The sequence below is a fragment of the Entelurus aequoreus genome, linkage group LG08 (assembly GCF_033978785.1).
Source record: "Entelurus aequoreus isolate RoL-2023_Sb linkage group LG08, RoL_Eaeq_v1.1, whole genome shotgun sequence".
Lineage (NCBI taxonomy): Eukaryota > Metazoa > Chordata > Actinopteri > Syngnathiformes > Syngnathidae > Entelurus > Entelurus aequoreus.
The window spans coordinates 27,220,924-27,239,374 of NC_084738.1; the positions used below are offsets into that span (position 1 = coordinate 27,220,924).

Sequence of the window (18,451 nt, forward strand, 5' to 3'; positions counted from 1 at the left end):
AGCATGGCAACATAAGCTAGCTGAATTCTGATTGGATAAAAACTCTAACCTAAAAACAACAGCGCTGGAAGGAGCATGACATGAAGAGAATGTGAATACTTTTAGATATTTAGGGAAAGTAAATTAAAAAATAATTTTGTCTTTAATTATGATCATGATTTCTGGTTATGTTAGGCCAGTAGAGAAGACCTTCCTGGCCCTGACGGCCCACCACTGGTTAACACGTTTAATATTTTCATAGTTAGAGCATTACGACCCTTTAAATACGTTTTTTAAACATAATTAGAGCCCTTTAAACATGAATTGATCCACTTATATTTGCCGGTAGACTTGTTTCACCTACCGTATTTTGTCGGCTAAAAGTCGAACTGGCATATAAATTTTAGAAGAAAAATATATTTTTCATTTACTATCCGCACCGGACTGTAAGCCGCAGATATATACCGGTACGATGTGAAATGAATATTTACATGGAAAGATTTTGTTAATGCTTACTTACATACCTGAACTGTTTCCAAAAGGTGCCTGTAACGTGGCAGTAAAACAGCTGATCAAACAAAACAGAAAAATCATTTATGTCTTTATTCATCCTTTATGAGATGAATAACATTTTCTCCTTTTTAAATAAGTTTCAATATGTTTATCAGGATTCTTTTTCTTTGTACTTTGTAAACACTTTGAGTTTGAACAGTTGTGGATCATTTTAGTACACTGTAGGGTTGTCCCGATATCAATATTTGGCACCAGTATTCGTACCAAAATGTATTTCGATACTTTTCTATACTTTTCAAAATAAAGGGAACACCAAACAAATGTCATTATTGGCTTTATTTTAACATAAAAATGTATGATACATTAAACAGTTTCTTACTGACATCAAATAACAATTTTGTTATTAAATAACAGTGAACAAGTTCTCTTTTAGTAGTAAGTAAGCAAGTTACAAAGATTTGTAATTTGGCTGTTGTAGTATGCATTAACATATTGTAATATTGGTGCGTTGCCTAACATGAGCCTCTGCTCGTAAAAACAGCAATGTCACGACCTGACGATGACGTGCCGTCATCTATGTAAAAAAAATAAAAAAATAAGTACCGTTATTTTTCAGAGGCAGTTTAGTACAGTTTTTAATTCATTAGTACCACTGTACTTTCTTACTGTACCGGTATACCGTACATTCCCGGTACATTGTTTGATATTTTTGCTCAGTCCATTCCATAAATTAGCCGTTAATGAGGAAAAATCTATAGATTAGCCACATCTTTGTATAAGCGGCAGGGTTCAAAGCTTGGGAAAAAAAAGTAGCGGGTTATAGTCCGGAAAATACGGTAATAGTTTAGTGTGTTTTACTGTAGGGCTTGGTATCAAGGCCAATTTCCCAAATCCATTCGAATTTGATTCATAAGATTCTAAATCAATTAATCGCGATTCGGTTCAATCTACAGGTAAATATTGAAAATGTCTCAAATCTGATATACAGATGTACTTTTTATCTTCCTCATAAAAAGAACTTTGGACAGTTTAAACCTACAAAATCTCAAAAGTGCAATTTCTAAATAAGCAAATCATTTATTTATTTATTTTATTTATTTATTTATTTATTTATTTACAGACAGACATAATTTTGTATTACATCATTGTTTCTTTTGTTAATATCAGAGTCCGTTCTGCAAAAAGGTTATCCCTAGAAGCACACAGCTTATGGACAGGGACCCACAATTAAAATATACATCATCATATAATATACAAAATACAATTCATTTCAAAATCTACCCACAAAATGCACATTTACAATTTCATTCATAAATAAAAAGGAATCTTTAAATCCACCAAATCAGTCTCAATATCCTATTATTCAAATTTGATTAAAAGGTTGCATCTTGAAGATCTGCGATAATCTCATCATACATACAGAGGTCAAGACTAAAATTATGCAACTAATGTGAATTCCTCAACCATAAGGGATGTGCTGAATGTACTAAGCATAACAACGCAATACATTTAGCTTGTACTGTATGACGACTGTACGTCTCAGACCAATTGTGACAAACTCAACGTCCAGGCGCCACATCTGGCCCGCCACATTGTTTTATGTGGCCCGCAAAAGACTGGGAAAAGTGAGTTAATAAAGCACATTTCTTCCTAAATGTTTTTGTTCCTTAGTTTTTGACAGATTAAATGCATGTCTTTTAACTTAAATATCATCTGATCATGCAACTATATTAATTTATATTCCAAAAATATGTCTGTTAAATACAAAGCAATACTTTAAATATCTGCTTGTTACTATGACTTATGATTTCCAAGCAAGTCCGTCTGCCCATTCAACACATTTAAAAAATATATAATATATCATATCCTCTTTATGCGGATGATACGCAAATCTATGTCCCTTTAAAAAAAAGAAGAGTGACACAAGTTTAAAATCACTATTAAATTGTCTTGAGGACATAAAAGCATGGTTGCCGGTAAACTTTCTAAACATAAAATGAGAACAAGACGGAAATCATTTTATTTGACTCCAAAGTCAAACAGAAAGCTCCACCCAGTGACCTGGACCCCCTGATGCCTTATTTAAAACCAACAGTCACAAATCTTGGTTTTAAGTTTGACAATGATTTTAAATTGGAGGAGCAGGTTAACTCCGTTGTAAGATCTAGTTTTTATCATTTAAGACTTTTAGCAAAAATTAAATCATTTTTATCTTTTAATGACTTTGAGCGGGTAATAAATGCTTTTATTTCATCACGTTTGGACTACTGCAACTCCCTCTAGGTTGGAATGAAGTAGGCCTCAATCGCTAGGTTGCAGTTAGTCCAAAATGCTGCTGCTCGCCTTCTAACTGGCACTAAAAAACATGAACACATTACCCCCATTTTAGCATCCCTTCACTGGCTCCCAGTTCATTTTAGAATTCATTTTAATACATAGTTGTTTGTTTTTAAATCTCTTAATTGATTAGCGCCACAATATATGTCAGACCTTTTAAACATGTACATCCCTACAAGGTCTCTGAGGTCATCTGATCAGTTTCTTCTTGTCGTCCCAAAAACCCGTTTAAAATCCAGAGGTGATCATGCATTTTCTGCTGTGGTTTCAAAACTTTGGAACAATCTCCCTCTTTAATGACTTTTAAATCACGTCTTAAAACACATTTTTAATCTTTGGCTTTTAAACCAGCATGAGAGTTGTGTGATTTTAGTCTATTTTATTTTTTTCTGATGTATTTTATGTATTTATTCTTTTTATAGTTCAATGTTTTATATTACTGACTCTTCTAGTATATATGTCTTAACTTATGTGCAGCACTTTGTGAAACTTATATTGTTTTTAAAAAATGTACTATATAAATAAAGAGGATTGGATTGAAGTCATCCATGGATTTGTACATTTAAAAAAAATGTCACCAAATGCACAGGCAGTTAATATCATGAGGCGATTATACAATAATATTCATATATATTGTATGGCCCTCTGAAGGCAGCCATAACTGCGATGTGGCCCTCAATGAAAAATGTTTATACTGCTATACAAGCTGTACACTGACTACTCTCAAATCAAATTCACATTTAATTTGCATAGTATGGTCTCTTGAAAAGTTATAGAATAGTTGCTGAACTGTATATACTGTACATTCAGCTACCGTACATACCTTAATGCTGCAGTGAGGCACATGCTGGACAAAACGGCAGCAATCTTGTGTTCCGACTTCAATTTAGTCAAAAGATTCAACAATGCAAAAACGTATTTTAAAACATATTTCTTTATGTTCAACTTTGTTTTCCGTCTATTTCGTAACACTTGAGGCTTGTGGTGTCAAAAATAGGCAGCCGCAAGCCGCTCCAGGGGACAGGATGTTGTTGTTCCCCTTCGAAGTCGTGTTTTTCTACACGGGTTCTCCGCAGTTGTGCCACTGGAACGCCCTGCAGCGAGTAATTACCAACCTATTCCGTGGCATCTGGGAATTGCCCACATTTGACTTTGGCAACGTCATTCCTTACAGAAAAGTGGTTAAAATGGTGTGGAGGATTTACAGTAAAGCTACTGTAGACCGGATTGGATTCTTATAGGAGAGAGAGACAGGAAGAATAAGGAGGGGGTAGTGATTAAGAGGAAGGGAGGCAGAGACTTATACAGCTTAATTAGGCTTTTACCAAATTACCCATCCCCCCTCACCGTTTTTAGTCCAATTATAAAACATTTCAGTATTACAATGATAGCGAAAACAATCTTGCATGTTAAATATGGTCAGCTTCATGTTGTTCCAGTGGGTAACCTGCCCCCCAAAAAAGGCTCCATCCATGCAGGCGGATGCAGCACTATGAATAATGCAGTAGGGAGGTGTGGAGGCCACTGGGCGTGTGCATGGAAAGATTAAAAAAAGAAAAGAAAAAAAACCCACACAGAGGTAGTTCCTCCTCCTCCACCCGTTCTCGTTCCACTCCCCCTCCCCATGTGCTCCCAACCCCCTAGCTGACGGCCGCACTGCAGAAGGTCAGAGAGAGGAGAAGAGGAGAGGAAGAGGAGGCTGAGGCAGAGACGGGCAGGGGCGGGAGTGGCTTGGATGTACACGAACATGCCGAGAGGAGAGCCAGCTGACAAGCCATGACAACCATGCTGAGTCCCAAGATCAGACAGGCCAGAAGAGGTAGGACCATACTTTTTTTTGTCTTGCGTTCACTTGCATTATTGCCTCATCTACCGACACCATTGACAGCCGCTATTATGTGACTTTCACACATTGGCATTCACTATTACTATGCAGTGTTTGCTGCCACTGGGAATTCCGCTTTAACCAATACCATCTCTAGTTTCATTTTTGCTATCAGCCTCCCGTCAGCTGTTGTGTGAGTGTGTGTGTGTGTGTGTGTGTGTGTGTGCGTGTGTATATAGCCGGTAGCGTGTGTGCACTAGTAAATGGATGCGTTAATATGCCCAAGTGTGCTTATGTTGTTCCTTCTTTACTGCCAATTATTCATCTGGATGCGATTAAGATGTAATGAATAGCTCCCGAGAATGGGAGTGCAATGCGGAAATCCTCTCCTGGAGCAGCATAAAATTGGTCCTGAGGAAGATTTAATGTGTATTTGCATATATTATCAGACAATAGGCATTGGTCAAGTGTGCTTTGTGAATTCACTACTCAACCGGTCACATCAGGCTCACATTAAGTTGTCCTGCGTATCGTATATTTAATATTTGCATTCAACATCCAAATCTGTATGCAACTGCGACATTTTTCAGGTTGAAATAGCAAGCGTTGTTTGCCAAAATGCTGTGGAATTGAAAAGAAGTGACTGGCCGAGCCGTGACGTCTTCATCTCTGTAAAATCCGGAGACCCGTGCACAGACGCCGTCACATTTGTTGCGTGAAGCCTGTGAATAAATGAGTGCGGGACAGATGGACATTCTCAAGAGTTGCATGCAGGTCATGAAAGGGACATACAACGGTTGACATGTGCTACAGGAATACTGATAAGCTGATACATTTGTGTTTGTAGACCAATCATTGTTTGGGCGTGGTTTGGATGTGAAGTGAAAGTGAAACTCAAAGATATTAAATGGCTAGGAGCAGTTGTATCAGAACAGCACCATTTTTGTTTTTAGACTTTTTTTTTATTGTCATTCAAATTTGAACTTTACAGTAAAGATAAGAACGGAATTTTGTTGCATTAGCTCATGGTAGTGCAGGATAAAAAAGCAATAAGGTGCAGATATAAATAGATAGATTACTGTACAGATAAATATATTGCACTTTTGCATATGCATCCACGTTTACGGATGTATGTTATATTGTGTTTAAAGTCCAGCGAGTAAATCCGTTTTTGGGGGGAATTGAGGGGATTATTATGATGCGTTCAAGAGTCTTATGGCCTGAGGGAAGAAGCTGTTACAGAACCTGGAGGTTCCTCTTTCCAGAGTCCAGCAGTGAAAACAGTCCTTGGTGGGGGTGGGAGGAGTCTCTACAGATTTTCTGAGCCCTGGTCAGGCAGCAGCTTTTTGTGATCTCCCGGATAGGAGGAAGAGGAGTCCTGATGGTCTTTTCCGCCGTCCTCACCACTCTCTGCAGAGACTTCCAGTCTGAGGCACTGCAGGCTCCAGGGATTTTGTGTGGTAGTGTTAGCAGAGTCACAAAAAATAAATCTAATGATTCCTTTAGATCATCCATAATATATTGTTATATATGTGGTACCTCAACTTACGAGTACTTTGAGATATGAGCTGGCTCTCGGCTTTTGTGCAGCATAATTTCAGTTACGAGCCCAACCCGCCATTGGTTGAAGTAATATTTCTCACATGGTTGTGTGTTTGAGCAATGAAGAGTTAATATATTGTTACATTTTGCTCTTCCTGCTTTGTTTACAAAAGAAATAAACATACGTTTTAACCAGACAGTTGACATGCGCGTTTGAGCGCCGCCCAAAGATCGATACAATCCTGCCCTCCAACCCCCAGAACTGAGGAAATTAAGTAACAAACCCTTAAAACATCAGCTTTGCCACAGCGTCAGTCCGCTTTACAAGAAGCTGCAGCCAGCGACCACGGCATGTCAGCCAAAAACATCCAAACAAGGAAAATGTATCCATCAAATTATTAAAAAGACATCTTGTTTGATGGCTGCCATGTTCCTAAACCAGTCTGTCTCAAATCGTATAGACACGGGCTTGTCCTTACCCTGAAGGTACGTTGCAAATCTTACGGCAATTTGGGCAAACCACTGGGGTGTTTTGTTGAGTGCATTGAGCCGTGTGAGAAATTTCAAGTCAGTAAAACTTATGTTGTCAAACCTTGGAGCTCAACTGGTGGATTTGTCAGAAAATAAAATGTACAGGAAACACAGTAAGGGAGCATAGTCTATGTAGATTTGACTACGACTATAAGCAATTCCCACTAAATTTTGTGGACCAGAGTCACAAAGGAATTAACTATTATTTTTCTTGAATACCCTTATTAATCAACAGACTCTTGTTATCATAATTTCTTTGTGAATAATAAATCATAATTACAAATTATGTCATGTAGAGGCTGCACACACTGATTAGGGAAATGTGGTACTCATTTATAACTACAATTGATCAGCCTTGCTTGATTGAATGCCTTGCTATATAGGTATATTTATATTACACAGAATATTATTCACGTTATATACTGAGTATACTGCAAATTATTATTTCACGCTTTAGTTGAACCAGGATTCACCATGTTTCTGAATGTGTTATCAATACTCCCAAATAATCAATGGCATCTTACAAAATGTTTCTAGCTGTATAGAGCAAATTTCTGCCTGGAAAAAATGCAAATACGTTCTGTCTATATATTGTTTTTTCTGTTGGCATCAGCAATACCGTCTGTGCTTTAATTGCCTGCATATCAGCTGCTTCCCTCTCCTGCAGCATCTTTTTGATGCGCGTTACCATGGTTTTACGATCAAAGTCAAGCGACGTGGCAAATTCCCTGACATTCTGCATAAATAACACATGCGCAGACTAGCACCAACCTACAGTATATCACACTCCAATGTGGAGATAACATGCCCAGAAATGCACACACTGCTGCATCCGTTCCACTCTGCTGCTGCTTCCACATATAGGCTCTATGTAATTAGCCACACCCCCGCTTCTTGTCAGTGTGTAGCTTGAAACACACTCATACACACACACTGGTTAAGTCGTTTATCAACAGTGATAGGCTAACCGCACGTTCGGCGCTGATGCACCTGTAACTCGGTCCAACATAAATCATTGCCCAACGACTAGATTAATGGAATTAAATTATTCCAGCATGTCTGTGCATGTGTGTGTGTGTATGAGAGAGAGAGAGAGAGAGAGAGAGAGAGAGAGAGAGTGAGTGAGAGAATTGAAGTGCATGTACTGTATATCTTGATGTTACTTGTCAGACTTAGTAAATACAGTATACTGCTCCAAACGACATTCATGAGTGGTTACAACCACTGGCAATTTTTATGGAATCACCAGACTTCGAGGATGTTCATTCAGTTGTTTAATTTTGGAGAAAAAAAAGCAGATAACAGACATAACACAAAACTAGAGTCATTTCAAATGTCAACATTCTGGCTTTAATAAACACTAAAAGAAACCAACAATATAAATTGTGGGAGTTAGTAAGTTTCATTTTTAGAACAAGTAAAGTAAAGAAAAATGCGGAATCACTCAATTATGTGGAAATCAATATGGAATCACCCTGTAAATGTTCATTTCATTAGGTAACGCCTGCATCATAATGAATCTGCTCATTAGTTGCAGTTAAGAAAGCAGTGTTTACACCTCGGAAAGCTGTTGCACCAGGTAGATTGACATGAATCATGGCTCCAACCGGAGAGATGTCATTTGAAGAAAAGGAGAGGATTATATGAGGGGCCATTAGGGACATTATTCAGAATTACCTCTTACATACACTACTGAAATGCTCTCACATAAACAACTGAAATCTTTTTCTTTTATACACACTACTGAAACACTCTTATAAACACTACTGAAATGCTCTTACATACACTACTGAAATGCTCTCATATAAACAACTAAAATCTTTTTTCTTTTATACACACTACTGAAACACTCTTATAAACACTACTGAAATGCTCTTACATACGCTACTGAAACACTCTTATAAACACTACTGAAACACTTTTATAAACACTACTGAAACGCTTATAAACACTACTGAAACACTCTTATAAACACTACTGAAACACTCTTACATACACTACTGAAACACTCTTATAAACACTACTGAAGCGCTCTTATAAACACTACTGAAACACTCTTATAAACACTACTGAAACACTCTTATAAACACTACTGAAACACTCTTATAAACACTACTGAAACACTTATAAACACTACTGAAACATTCTTACATACACTACTGAAACACTCGTATAACCACTACTAAAATGTTTTTGTCTCACGCACACACACACACACACCTGGAATTATTTTTCACTAGTATGTATAAACGGATTTCACCCGTGTGTGTGTGTGCTTTTTACACGTGTGTGTGAGGGACAACAATTTCAGTAGTATGTGTGCAAAGATTTCAGTTATGTGTATGAGCGCATCTTACCATTGTGTATACGAGCATCTTACTAGTGTGTGTGAGCGATGTTGCATTCCGGTTCCGGTATAATCCCCGCCCCTTTTCAGACAAGTTTATTTTAATTTTTTTTAAAGCCAAGTTGTGGACAAAATGTCTGCCAAAAGTAGCTTAAACGAGGCGGGAGCTCCACTTCATAATTTGAGGGCTTCAGCGGAGAATATAAGAACACTTTCAATGCAACAAGGGTCGGGCTGCCGCCATGGGTCTCCCCCGCAGGACGCAGCACCTGAGCGGCCACACAGCGGTGCCTTTCTCCTCCCGACAGCCAAGCAGCCTGGAGCACTCGTTCCATTGCGAGGTTGCACCGCACACATGCAACGTTTCAGTTCATGGACATCGGGGCAAAAGGAGGAAAAGGTAATTAGACATTTATTTCTAAATGATTGTTGAATCACACGAAATGTAAGACAACATGGCATTGTAGTGAGCTACAATGGTAACATGTCAAAATGTGAGTCACGTCGTGTTACGTCAGTAGCTAATCATATACTAATGATAATGGATTGCATTTATTTAGCACTTTGCTAGAGACTAGATAAGGGGTCCCCAAACTACGGCCCGCCAAAGTCCAACATCCGGCCCGCTGGAAAAAAAAATGTTTTTGTATTATTATTTTCAATCTGTCTTTTTTAATTCAATGTTTGGTGTCCCCTAGCCGCTCAGGCAAATCATATTGTCTACAAATGCATTTCCCTGTATGACTTATATTGTCTTAACTGTTTTCATGTGATCTGATTGTTACATTCTTATTTCAGAGTCACCACACAGCTGCATGACCATTTCAACAAAGACGGAATAAACAACCTCTGGATTCATGGAACTTCTCTGCACACAAATATATTAATTGGAATATTCAATAAATTTCACATAAACATATTAAATATCCTTTTTTTTTTTTTGCTCAAAAAAGTTTCCCTATGCCTTATTATTTATATACTTTTCAATGCTTCTTGTAGTCAGACAATAGATATTGTTTGTCTAAAATTATAGTTTAAGTTAATGTGTTAATATTTACACCTAGCCCCTAACCTAAATACAATAATCATAAGACAAAAAATTGTGTATCACAAACGTTTGGGACAAGTTTGGGGAGATTTTGACAAAGTGTGTATGGTGGTGGGGGCTGGATAACATTACTAGTCAGAACATAAAATAACCTAAAAACCTCAACCGTAGAAACATAAATGTTCACAGCACAAACGTATTGCAGTGTTATTTTGATATTTGCAATAATAAAGTGGGCAACTTCATACAGGTCTGTATAACAGGTTCCTTATTTATTTATTTTTTACAAAATGTTTAAACAAAATGTTAATTTGCAGAATACACTGCACAAGTGAAGAAAACATTTTAACAAACCTTATAATTCCCATGTTGTCCACTGAATAAAGTGCAGAATTGAAGGGAAAATGTCTATTCTATAGTTGCCATCATTTTCAAGTGGGTTCACTTGTTGAAAAATGTTCATTGTTGTCTCATTAATGTTTACATCTATGTCTGGAATTACACACCGACAAGTATTGAAAGGATATGAATAATGAGACATAAGGAACCATTCTGAGCCAAAAAAGGTTGTTTTCAACACACTGTTGAAAATAATATTCACAATGTTTCTATGTGAAATGTATTGAATATTCCAATTAACATATTTGTGTGCAAGAAGCATTGAAAAGTATATAAATAATAAGGCATAGGGAACCTTTTTTGAGCAACAAAAAAAAAGGATATTTAATATGTTTATGTGAAATTTATTGAATATTCCAATTAATATATTTGTGTGCAGAGAAGTTCCATGAATCCAGAGGTTGTTTATTCCGTCTTTGTTGAAATGGTCATGCAGCTGTGTGGTGACTCTGAAAAAAGAATGTAACAATCAGATCACATGAAAACAGTTAAGACAATATAAGTCATACAGGGAAATGCATTTGTAGACAATATGATTTGCCTGAGCGGCTAGGGGACACCAAAAAATTAATTAACAAAAGACAGATTGAAAATAATAATACAAAAACTTTTTTTTCCCAGCGGGCCGGATGTTGGACTTTGGCGGGCCGTAGTTTGGGACCCCTTATCTAGTCTCTAGCAAAGTGCTAAATAAATGCAATCCATTATCATTAGTATATGATTAGCTACTGACGTAACACGACGTGACTCACATTTTGACATGTTACCATTGTAGCTCACTACAATGCCATGTTGTCTTACATTTCGTGTGATTCAACAATCATTTAGAAATAAATAATATCTAATTACCTTTTCCTCCTTTTGCCCCGATGTCCATGAACTGAAACGTTGCATGTGTGCGGTGCAACCTCGCAATGGAACGAGTGCTCCAGGCTGCTTGGCTGTCGGAGGAGAAAGGCACCGCTGTGTGGCCGCTCAGGTGCTGCGTCCTGCGGGGGAGACCCATGGCAGCAGCCCGACCCTTGTTGCATTGAAAGTGTTCTTATATTCTCCGCTGAAGCCCTCAAATTATGAAGTGGAGCTCCCGCCTCGGTTAAGCTACTTGTCGGCAGACATTTTGTCCACAACTTGGCTTTAAAAAAAATAAAAATAAACTTGTCTGAAAAGGGGCAGGGATTATACCGGAACCGGAATGCAACATCGCTCACACACACTAGTAAGATGCTCTTACACATAGTGGTAAAATGCTCGTATACACAATGGTAAGATGCGCTCATACACATAACTGAAATCTTTGCACACATACTACTGAAATTGTTGTCCCTCACACACACGTGTAAAAAGCACACCCACACACGGGTGAAATCCATTTATACATACTAGTGAAAAATAATTCCAGGTGTGTGTGTGTGTGCGTGAGACAAAAACATTTTAGTAGTGGTTATACGAGTGTTTCAGTAGTGTATGTAAGAATGTTTCAGTAGTGTTTATAAGAGTGTTTCAGTAGTGTTTATAAGAGTGTTTCAGTAGTGTTTATAAGAGTGTTTCAGTAGTGTTTATAAGAGTGTTTCAGTAGTGTATGTAAGAGTATTTCAGTAGTGTTTATAAGAGTATTTCAGTAGTGTTTATAAGAGCATTTCAGTAGTGTTTATAAGAGCGTTTCAGTAGTGTTTATAAGAGCATTTCAGTAGTGTATGTAAGAGCATTTCAGTAGTGTTTATAAGAGTGTTTCAGTAGTGTTTATAAGAGTGTTTCAGTAGTATATGTAAGAGCATTTCAGTAGTGTTTATAAGAGTGTTTCAGTAGTGTGTATAAAAGAAAAAGATTTCAGTTGTTTATGTGAGAGCATTTCAGTAGTGTATGTAAGAGGTAATTCTGAATAATGTCCCTAACGGCCCCTCATAGGATTATGCAACGTCTTCAAGAAGGTAAATCATAACGCAATGTTGCAAAATATGTTAATAGTTCACATTCAGCTGTGTTTATAATCTGGACCAAGTACAAACAACATGGGAAGGTTGGAAAAGACAAGCATACTGGTAAACCAAGGAACATATTCAAGTGTCAAGACAGAAAACTTACTGCCTTCTTAACAGAAAATGCACAGCAAAACAAATGAAGAACAAATGGGCGGAAACTGGGGTCACCGTTTGTGACTGAACTGTAAGAAACAAGGAAATTGTGTTCAAATGCAAAAAAGCTAAACAAAAGCTGTAATTAACAGCTAATCATAAAAAAACAAGGTTCCTATGGGCTAAGGAAAAGCAATCATGGACTATGGATGACTGGATTAAAGTCATATTTTGTGATGAATTGCAAATCTGCATTGGGCAAGGTGATGATGCTGGAACTTTTATTTGGTGCTGTTCCAATGAGATTTATGAAAACGACTGCCTGAAGAAAACATGCACATTTCCACAGTCGTTGATAATATGGGGCTGCATGTCTAGCGATGGCTCTGGGGAGACAGCTGTCTTATAGAAACTGCAAGCTGTTATAAAAGCCAGAGTATGAGTGGTGTTTTTTTTTGTTTGTTTGTTTTTCAGAATTGCATAATTAATACTCAGAATCGAATGATTCCATATTATTTATCCTCAGAATAGAGTGGATTCCACAATTTAAACTCGACTGACTACCAAAATTTACATTCTTGATTTCATTTTTCTTAAAGCCAGAAAGTTGCCTTTTGAAATTAGTAGTATATCTTTCTGTTATTTGCTTTTTTTGTACAAAATTAAACAACTGAATGAACATCCCCCTAAGACTGGTAATTCCAGGATTTAGTCCAGGGTTGTATCAAAGGAACATGGACTACATGGAGGGAATATTTTGCCTATTTCTAGGAACCTGATTACCTGGAGCTTACTGTGGGGGACATAATTGGTTTTGATAAATTTGTGAGTTTACCCCCTTACAAAGACCTCAACATTCCAGATTTGTAATGGTCTACTCGTTTTAAGAGAGGCAAAATGTAAGAGTAAATTCTGTGGCCTATTCTGCTATCGCGTTGCACTCTGAAAGTAATTAATAAGTGTGTCGTTTTGCAGCTTGTTGTGTCATTGTTTGCAATGATGCTTGATTTGCACTAAACTTTTGCACATACACAAAAAACAGTCCTTTAACAGTTGTGTTTATTTACAATTACATAGCTTTCTAGTATACCACGTCCCGATTGGCCAAATAGTGTTTCAAATTGTCCCGTCGTTTGCAGCGACTTATTCAAGGGTTGCACAATTTTCCTTCAAAAACGTATTTTTCTGCATTAAAAAAGTAAATTGACGTTTCTAAATTATTAGTTCCGGTACAAACAACAACCTGGTTGTTGCGGTCGACATTGTTCTCTCCTACAACACCCATGGTGTTTTGGAAGAAATGTGCAATTCTTTAGCTATAAACGAATCAAGGCGCTATCAGAGGGGACGCAGACTACGTGACGTGAGAGCATATTTCAGCCTCGGCTTGGAAACTGAATGTAGAGCATTTCTCTTACATCCGTTATGGGTCTATCCATTCAATTAGATTGTTTTAGATTGCTGATGACACCATGTGAAACTACCATATGTATGAAATCCTCAGTGTGCATGCAGTACACCATTGACTCTTTCAAACACAGTGATGGTACCCTTTAAGGGTTTTTGTCCCCTTGACACTTAAAGACTGCTGCTTCACATGGTGTCTCTGTCCTGTTCAAGGTTGTATCCTAGGGGGGCAGGGGGGGGAGTGTTTCCTTACCTTTAACACTAAGGTGCTAGTTCATGTCTGGTTGAGTGGGTTTTGTTTAATGCATGCGGCACATCGTTCTAAACCTGCGTCATTCGTGTAGCATTGAGTTAACTTTTGTTGTGAATTGGCACTGTAAATGAAGAGAACCTGACTTGACTTTCATAGTTTGGGAGCATACTTTGGAAAAGGTACAGTTTGGAGTCTAACAATTATCTCAGTATAAGTACATTTTTGAAGTCATTACAGGTTTGGTCTGTTTTTTTATGTTCATGTGTTTTGTTTTATTTCCTGTCCAGCGTTTTTATTTTAGTTTCTATTTTCTTTTCTTCGTCTATTATCCACGTTTCTCCAGTCTGTGCGCCGGCTTCCTCACCTGTTCTTGATTGGCAATCAGGACACACCTGTTCCTGGTTGCCAATCAGGATGCTTTATATTCCAGACCTGTCCTGCTTCCAAGTCTGCTTTGCTTCTTTGTTTTGTGGCTATGCTACTCAGCAGTGTTTGTTTTCTGTGCACTCCCTAGCTGCACTAGTTATAGTTTTGTTTAACAAACTATCATAATACCTGCAGGCCATATCCTGTCTCTGCAACCTGGGGTCAACAATGCCGCAACAGAGCATAACAGCTTGTAAAATATCATTCAGGACAAACTAATGAAGCATAATCATGCTCTCTGATCCTGCACATTGTAATGATTATATGCATAAAGCATGTAAATGTCTTTTTAACAGATGATAAATGGACTGGTGACCACAGTGAAGCTCTATTTAAGCCAAAGGAAGGTCTGAATCACCCTCAGCACAATGTTCAAATTTTATTCCAAAAATCAGTGACTCAAGTGTGAATCACAGGCCAGCGTGTGTTCCACTCACACACAGCTGACGTGTTAAACAGTGTAACGCTTTTATGTGAATGCTGGAAAGGCGAGGACGCCTGGAAAGCTTGTCTTAATAGGCAAAAGCAAAAAAAAAACATCTTAATTCAAGAGGCATGATGTTACCAATTTAAACGGCTTTCAGGTAAACAAATGGACTGCAGTTAAATATGTCCCTTTATGCTTAAAGTCCTATTTTACAATGCATGTGATTATATAATATTAAATGAGATGCATATTTGATTATATTTTTTAATTAAATGTGTGTGACTGCAGAATTATTGCTAACTTTCCAGAGTGATCTCTTCAATCTTTTATTACACCGTTGCGCTACATCCATTTATTATATTCCAATGGTTGTATGACACCCTCGGAGCTATCTATACACATGACCACCCACATGGCAACCTCTAGTTTGTCTTTTAATGAGGTGTGGATTTTGGTCTCAAAGCCTATTAACATCATGACAGACGGGATAAATGTTGATCTAATTCGACATCAGCAGCCCTTCTATGCTTAGAGCAGCATAAATGTGGAATTGCATTATGGTAAAGGAACACAATATGTACGAACAACTTATAGCAAAAGAAATAGCGACAGTTTTAATGCCAAATGTGTCAATTATGGTGTGTGTGTGTCATCAGTATAAAAGTGTGCACTTCCGTCAGTAATAATTTGTAATTTTGTCAGAAACAGCACCACATGGAGAGAAGAACTAGAGCGTGTCAAAGGAAAAATTTATGTTGGGAGGCAGAAATAGCAATAATGTGAATTTTGACAGTGGAACCGGAGTTAAATCTATTAATATATTACAGACATTTAAATGTGTTGAAGAGACAAACATAGCAATTGATTTTGACACAAGAATCAGTAATGGCTTTCGGAAAAGCAAACCTTAAGTATGAACAGAATTATAGAGGAGGTAAATGGTAAATGGGTTATACTTGTATAGCACTTTTCTACTTTCAAGGTACTCAAAGTGCTTTGACACTATTTCCACATTCACCCATTCACACACACATTCACACACTGATGGCGGGAGCTGCCATGCAAGGCCCTAACCACGACCCATCAGAAGCAAGGGTGAAGTGTCTTGCTCAAGGACACAACGGACGTGACGAGGTTGGTAGAAGGTGGGGATTGAACCAGGAACCCTCAGGTTGCTGGCACGGCCACTCTCCCAACCGTGCCACGCCGTCCCTGTACATTTGAGAAATATCTAATAGAAAATAGTTTGCCATAGAAAAAGGTCATTGGTTGAATGATTTGCCTATTGTGTTCATTACAGGCCACCTAAATCAACATGTGGGCAGTTATAGCCAAAGATTACCCACAACTCCTCAGTCAGCCAGTCAGTGGTATACTGAGAGAACATTCTAATAAAACTGCTTCTGTGGCATTCCTAGTCGTTTATCATGGCCGTGCACTAGAAGCATAACCAGTCCACTTCAAGTCAGATGAATGATTTAACGTATTCAAATTGACTGATGGCTCACAACTTCTTTCTAATGTGTTGTTTATATTTAATACAGAGCAGAGTTTTTTTTTCCTGTTTACTATTTGGCTCATTGACTAGAGTTGCACGTTTCATATTCCTTTCTGTGCAGCTAGTCTTCGTTGTTGCACGGTTTTGCGCTTAACTGCTTTTTGTAATTAGTCAAATACACGCCTAATAAAACACATTTTAAATTTTTTGGCTTAAATAATGCATTTTCAAGCATACAAATGACCACATTAACTTAAAATAAATCTAAGGTACTGTACTGTATAGCACAACAGATCATCAACATCAAACAAGTTGCAATATTTTCACAGGTTTGTGGTTGTGTTTAAGAAATGTGTGTCTCTATTACTGTACAGTCTTATTTTGTTGACCTATTATGTTTACCCTTTTGGGTAAAATGAGTGTAAAGGGTGTTATTTTATATCAAGAGGGCTCTAATAATCTATGTATTTAGCAGGTTGTAAACAGGTTTTTTTATGCTCTATTATGAAACGCTAAAGGTTCAAGAATGTTTTGTCATTATAAATACTAAATAATTCAGAGCATCAATCAATATTGGCTTAGTGCAACTCTATAGAGTGCTGTGAATGTAAACAAGTGGCATAATAAGGCACATCATGGTCAGCAGCAGCCACAGTAAACATGGCGTAGCAGCTGAGTACGATTACCATATGTGAGAAATGTGAAGATCAACACAGAAGAGAGACAGATAATTGCATTTGAATGTCTCCATTCACAGACAAATTCATAAGGTGATCATACTGTATGTCCATGTGTGACAATCATTGGTACTTTAATCTTTAATGTTGAATAGCCCAACTATAAGAAGACCATTCCAAGCATTGCTGGTACATTCTACAGACTGACATTCTGTATGTGCTGTACATACACTGTACACTGACTGTACTCAAGTATCTGTGCTGCAAAGCCACTACTGTATAAAGCTTATTTCATAATTTGTCATTCGGGATCAAAGAGATGAGCAGCTCTCTGAAAGAACATTTTTATGATAAAGCTCTTGCATTTTCTCATGTTAGATTTACAGGTAATGCTGTGTGTTGAGAGCTTTATTAGCTGTATAGCTACACCGTAAAAAATGTCATTGTAAATTCACAGCAAATTACTTTCCCAGTAACATTTTTACTGCAAATTATCATTACAGCAATTTACTGTAACTGCAGAGCTGTGATATTACAGTTAATTACAACAAAGTTACTATTTGCTGTAATTTCAAAATTGTACTATTATTGTTAATTACGCTTTATTTTAACAGTTTACCTCCGCATACTGTGTGCAACAGTGTGCAACGTAGTATACAAAACCCCTTAAAAGACAAATCCTTTGAATTTACAGTACCGTATTTTTTGGACTATAAAATGTCATAAAAAAAACAATCACGCATGCTTACAGACTGTATCCCTGCAGACTGTATTGATCTGTATTGATATATAATGTAAGAACCAGAAATATTAATAACAGAAAGAAACAACCCTTTTGTGCGAATGAGTGTAAATGGGGGAGGGAGGTTTTTTGGGTTGGTGCACTAATGTAAGTGTATCTTGTGTTTTTTATGTTGATTTAATAAAAAATTTAAAAAAAATGTATTTATTTTTTTATTTCTTGTGCGGCCCTGTACCAATTGATCCACGGACCGATAAGGGACCACTGATGTAGACCACAAGGAAGTGTTTTAAATGTAGATTTAAAAAACAATCATCATATGACTTTTAATGTGCCTTGTATATGAAAATAAACCCGAATAGACCCGTTCATCAACAGTGTGCCTTAATATCCGGTGCGCCTTATGGCATTAAAAATACAGTAATTTG

General features: G+C 37.4%; 1 protein-coding gene across 1 annotated transcript in view; it reads left to right on the forward strand.

Annotated features, from left to right (window-relative positions):
- The first annotated feature begins 4,434 nt into the window (after positions 1–4,434).
- si:dkey-191m6.4 (rho GTPase-activating protein 22) overlaps positions 4,435–18,451 on the forward strand; it is a 69,489-nt gene continuing 55,472 nt past the window's right edge. The window contains exon 1 of the mRNA XM_062056125.1: positions 4,435–4,648. Within this exon, the coding sequence (XP_061912109.1) occupies positions 4,606–4,648 (43 nt within the window). The 5' untranslated portion in view covers positions 4,435–4,605. The remainder of the gene's footprint in view (positions 4,649–18,451) is intronic.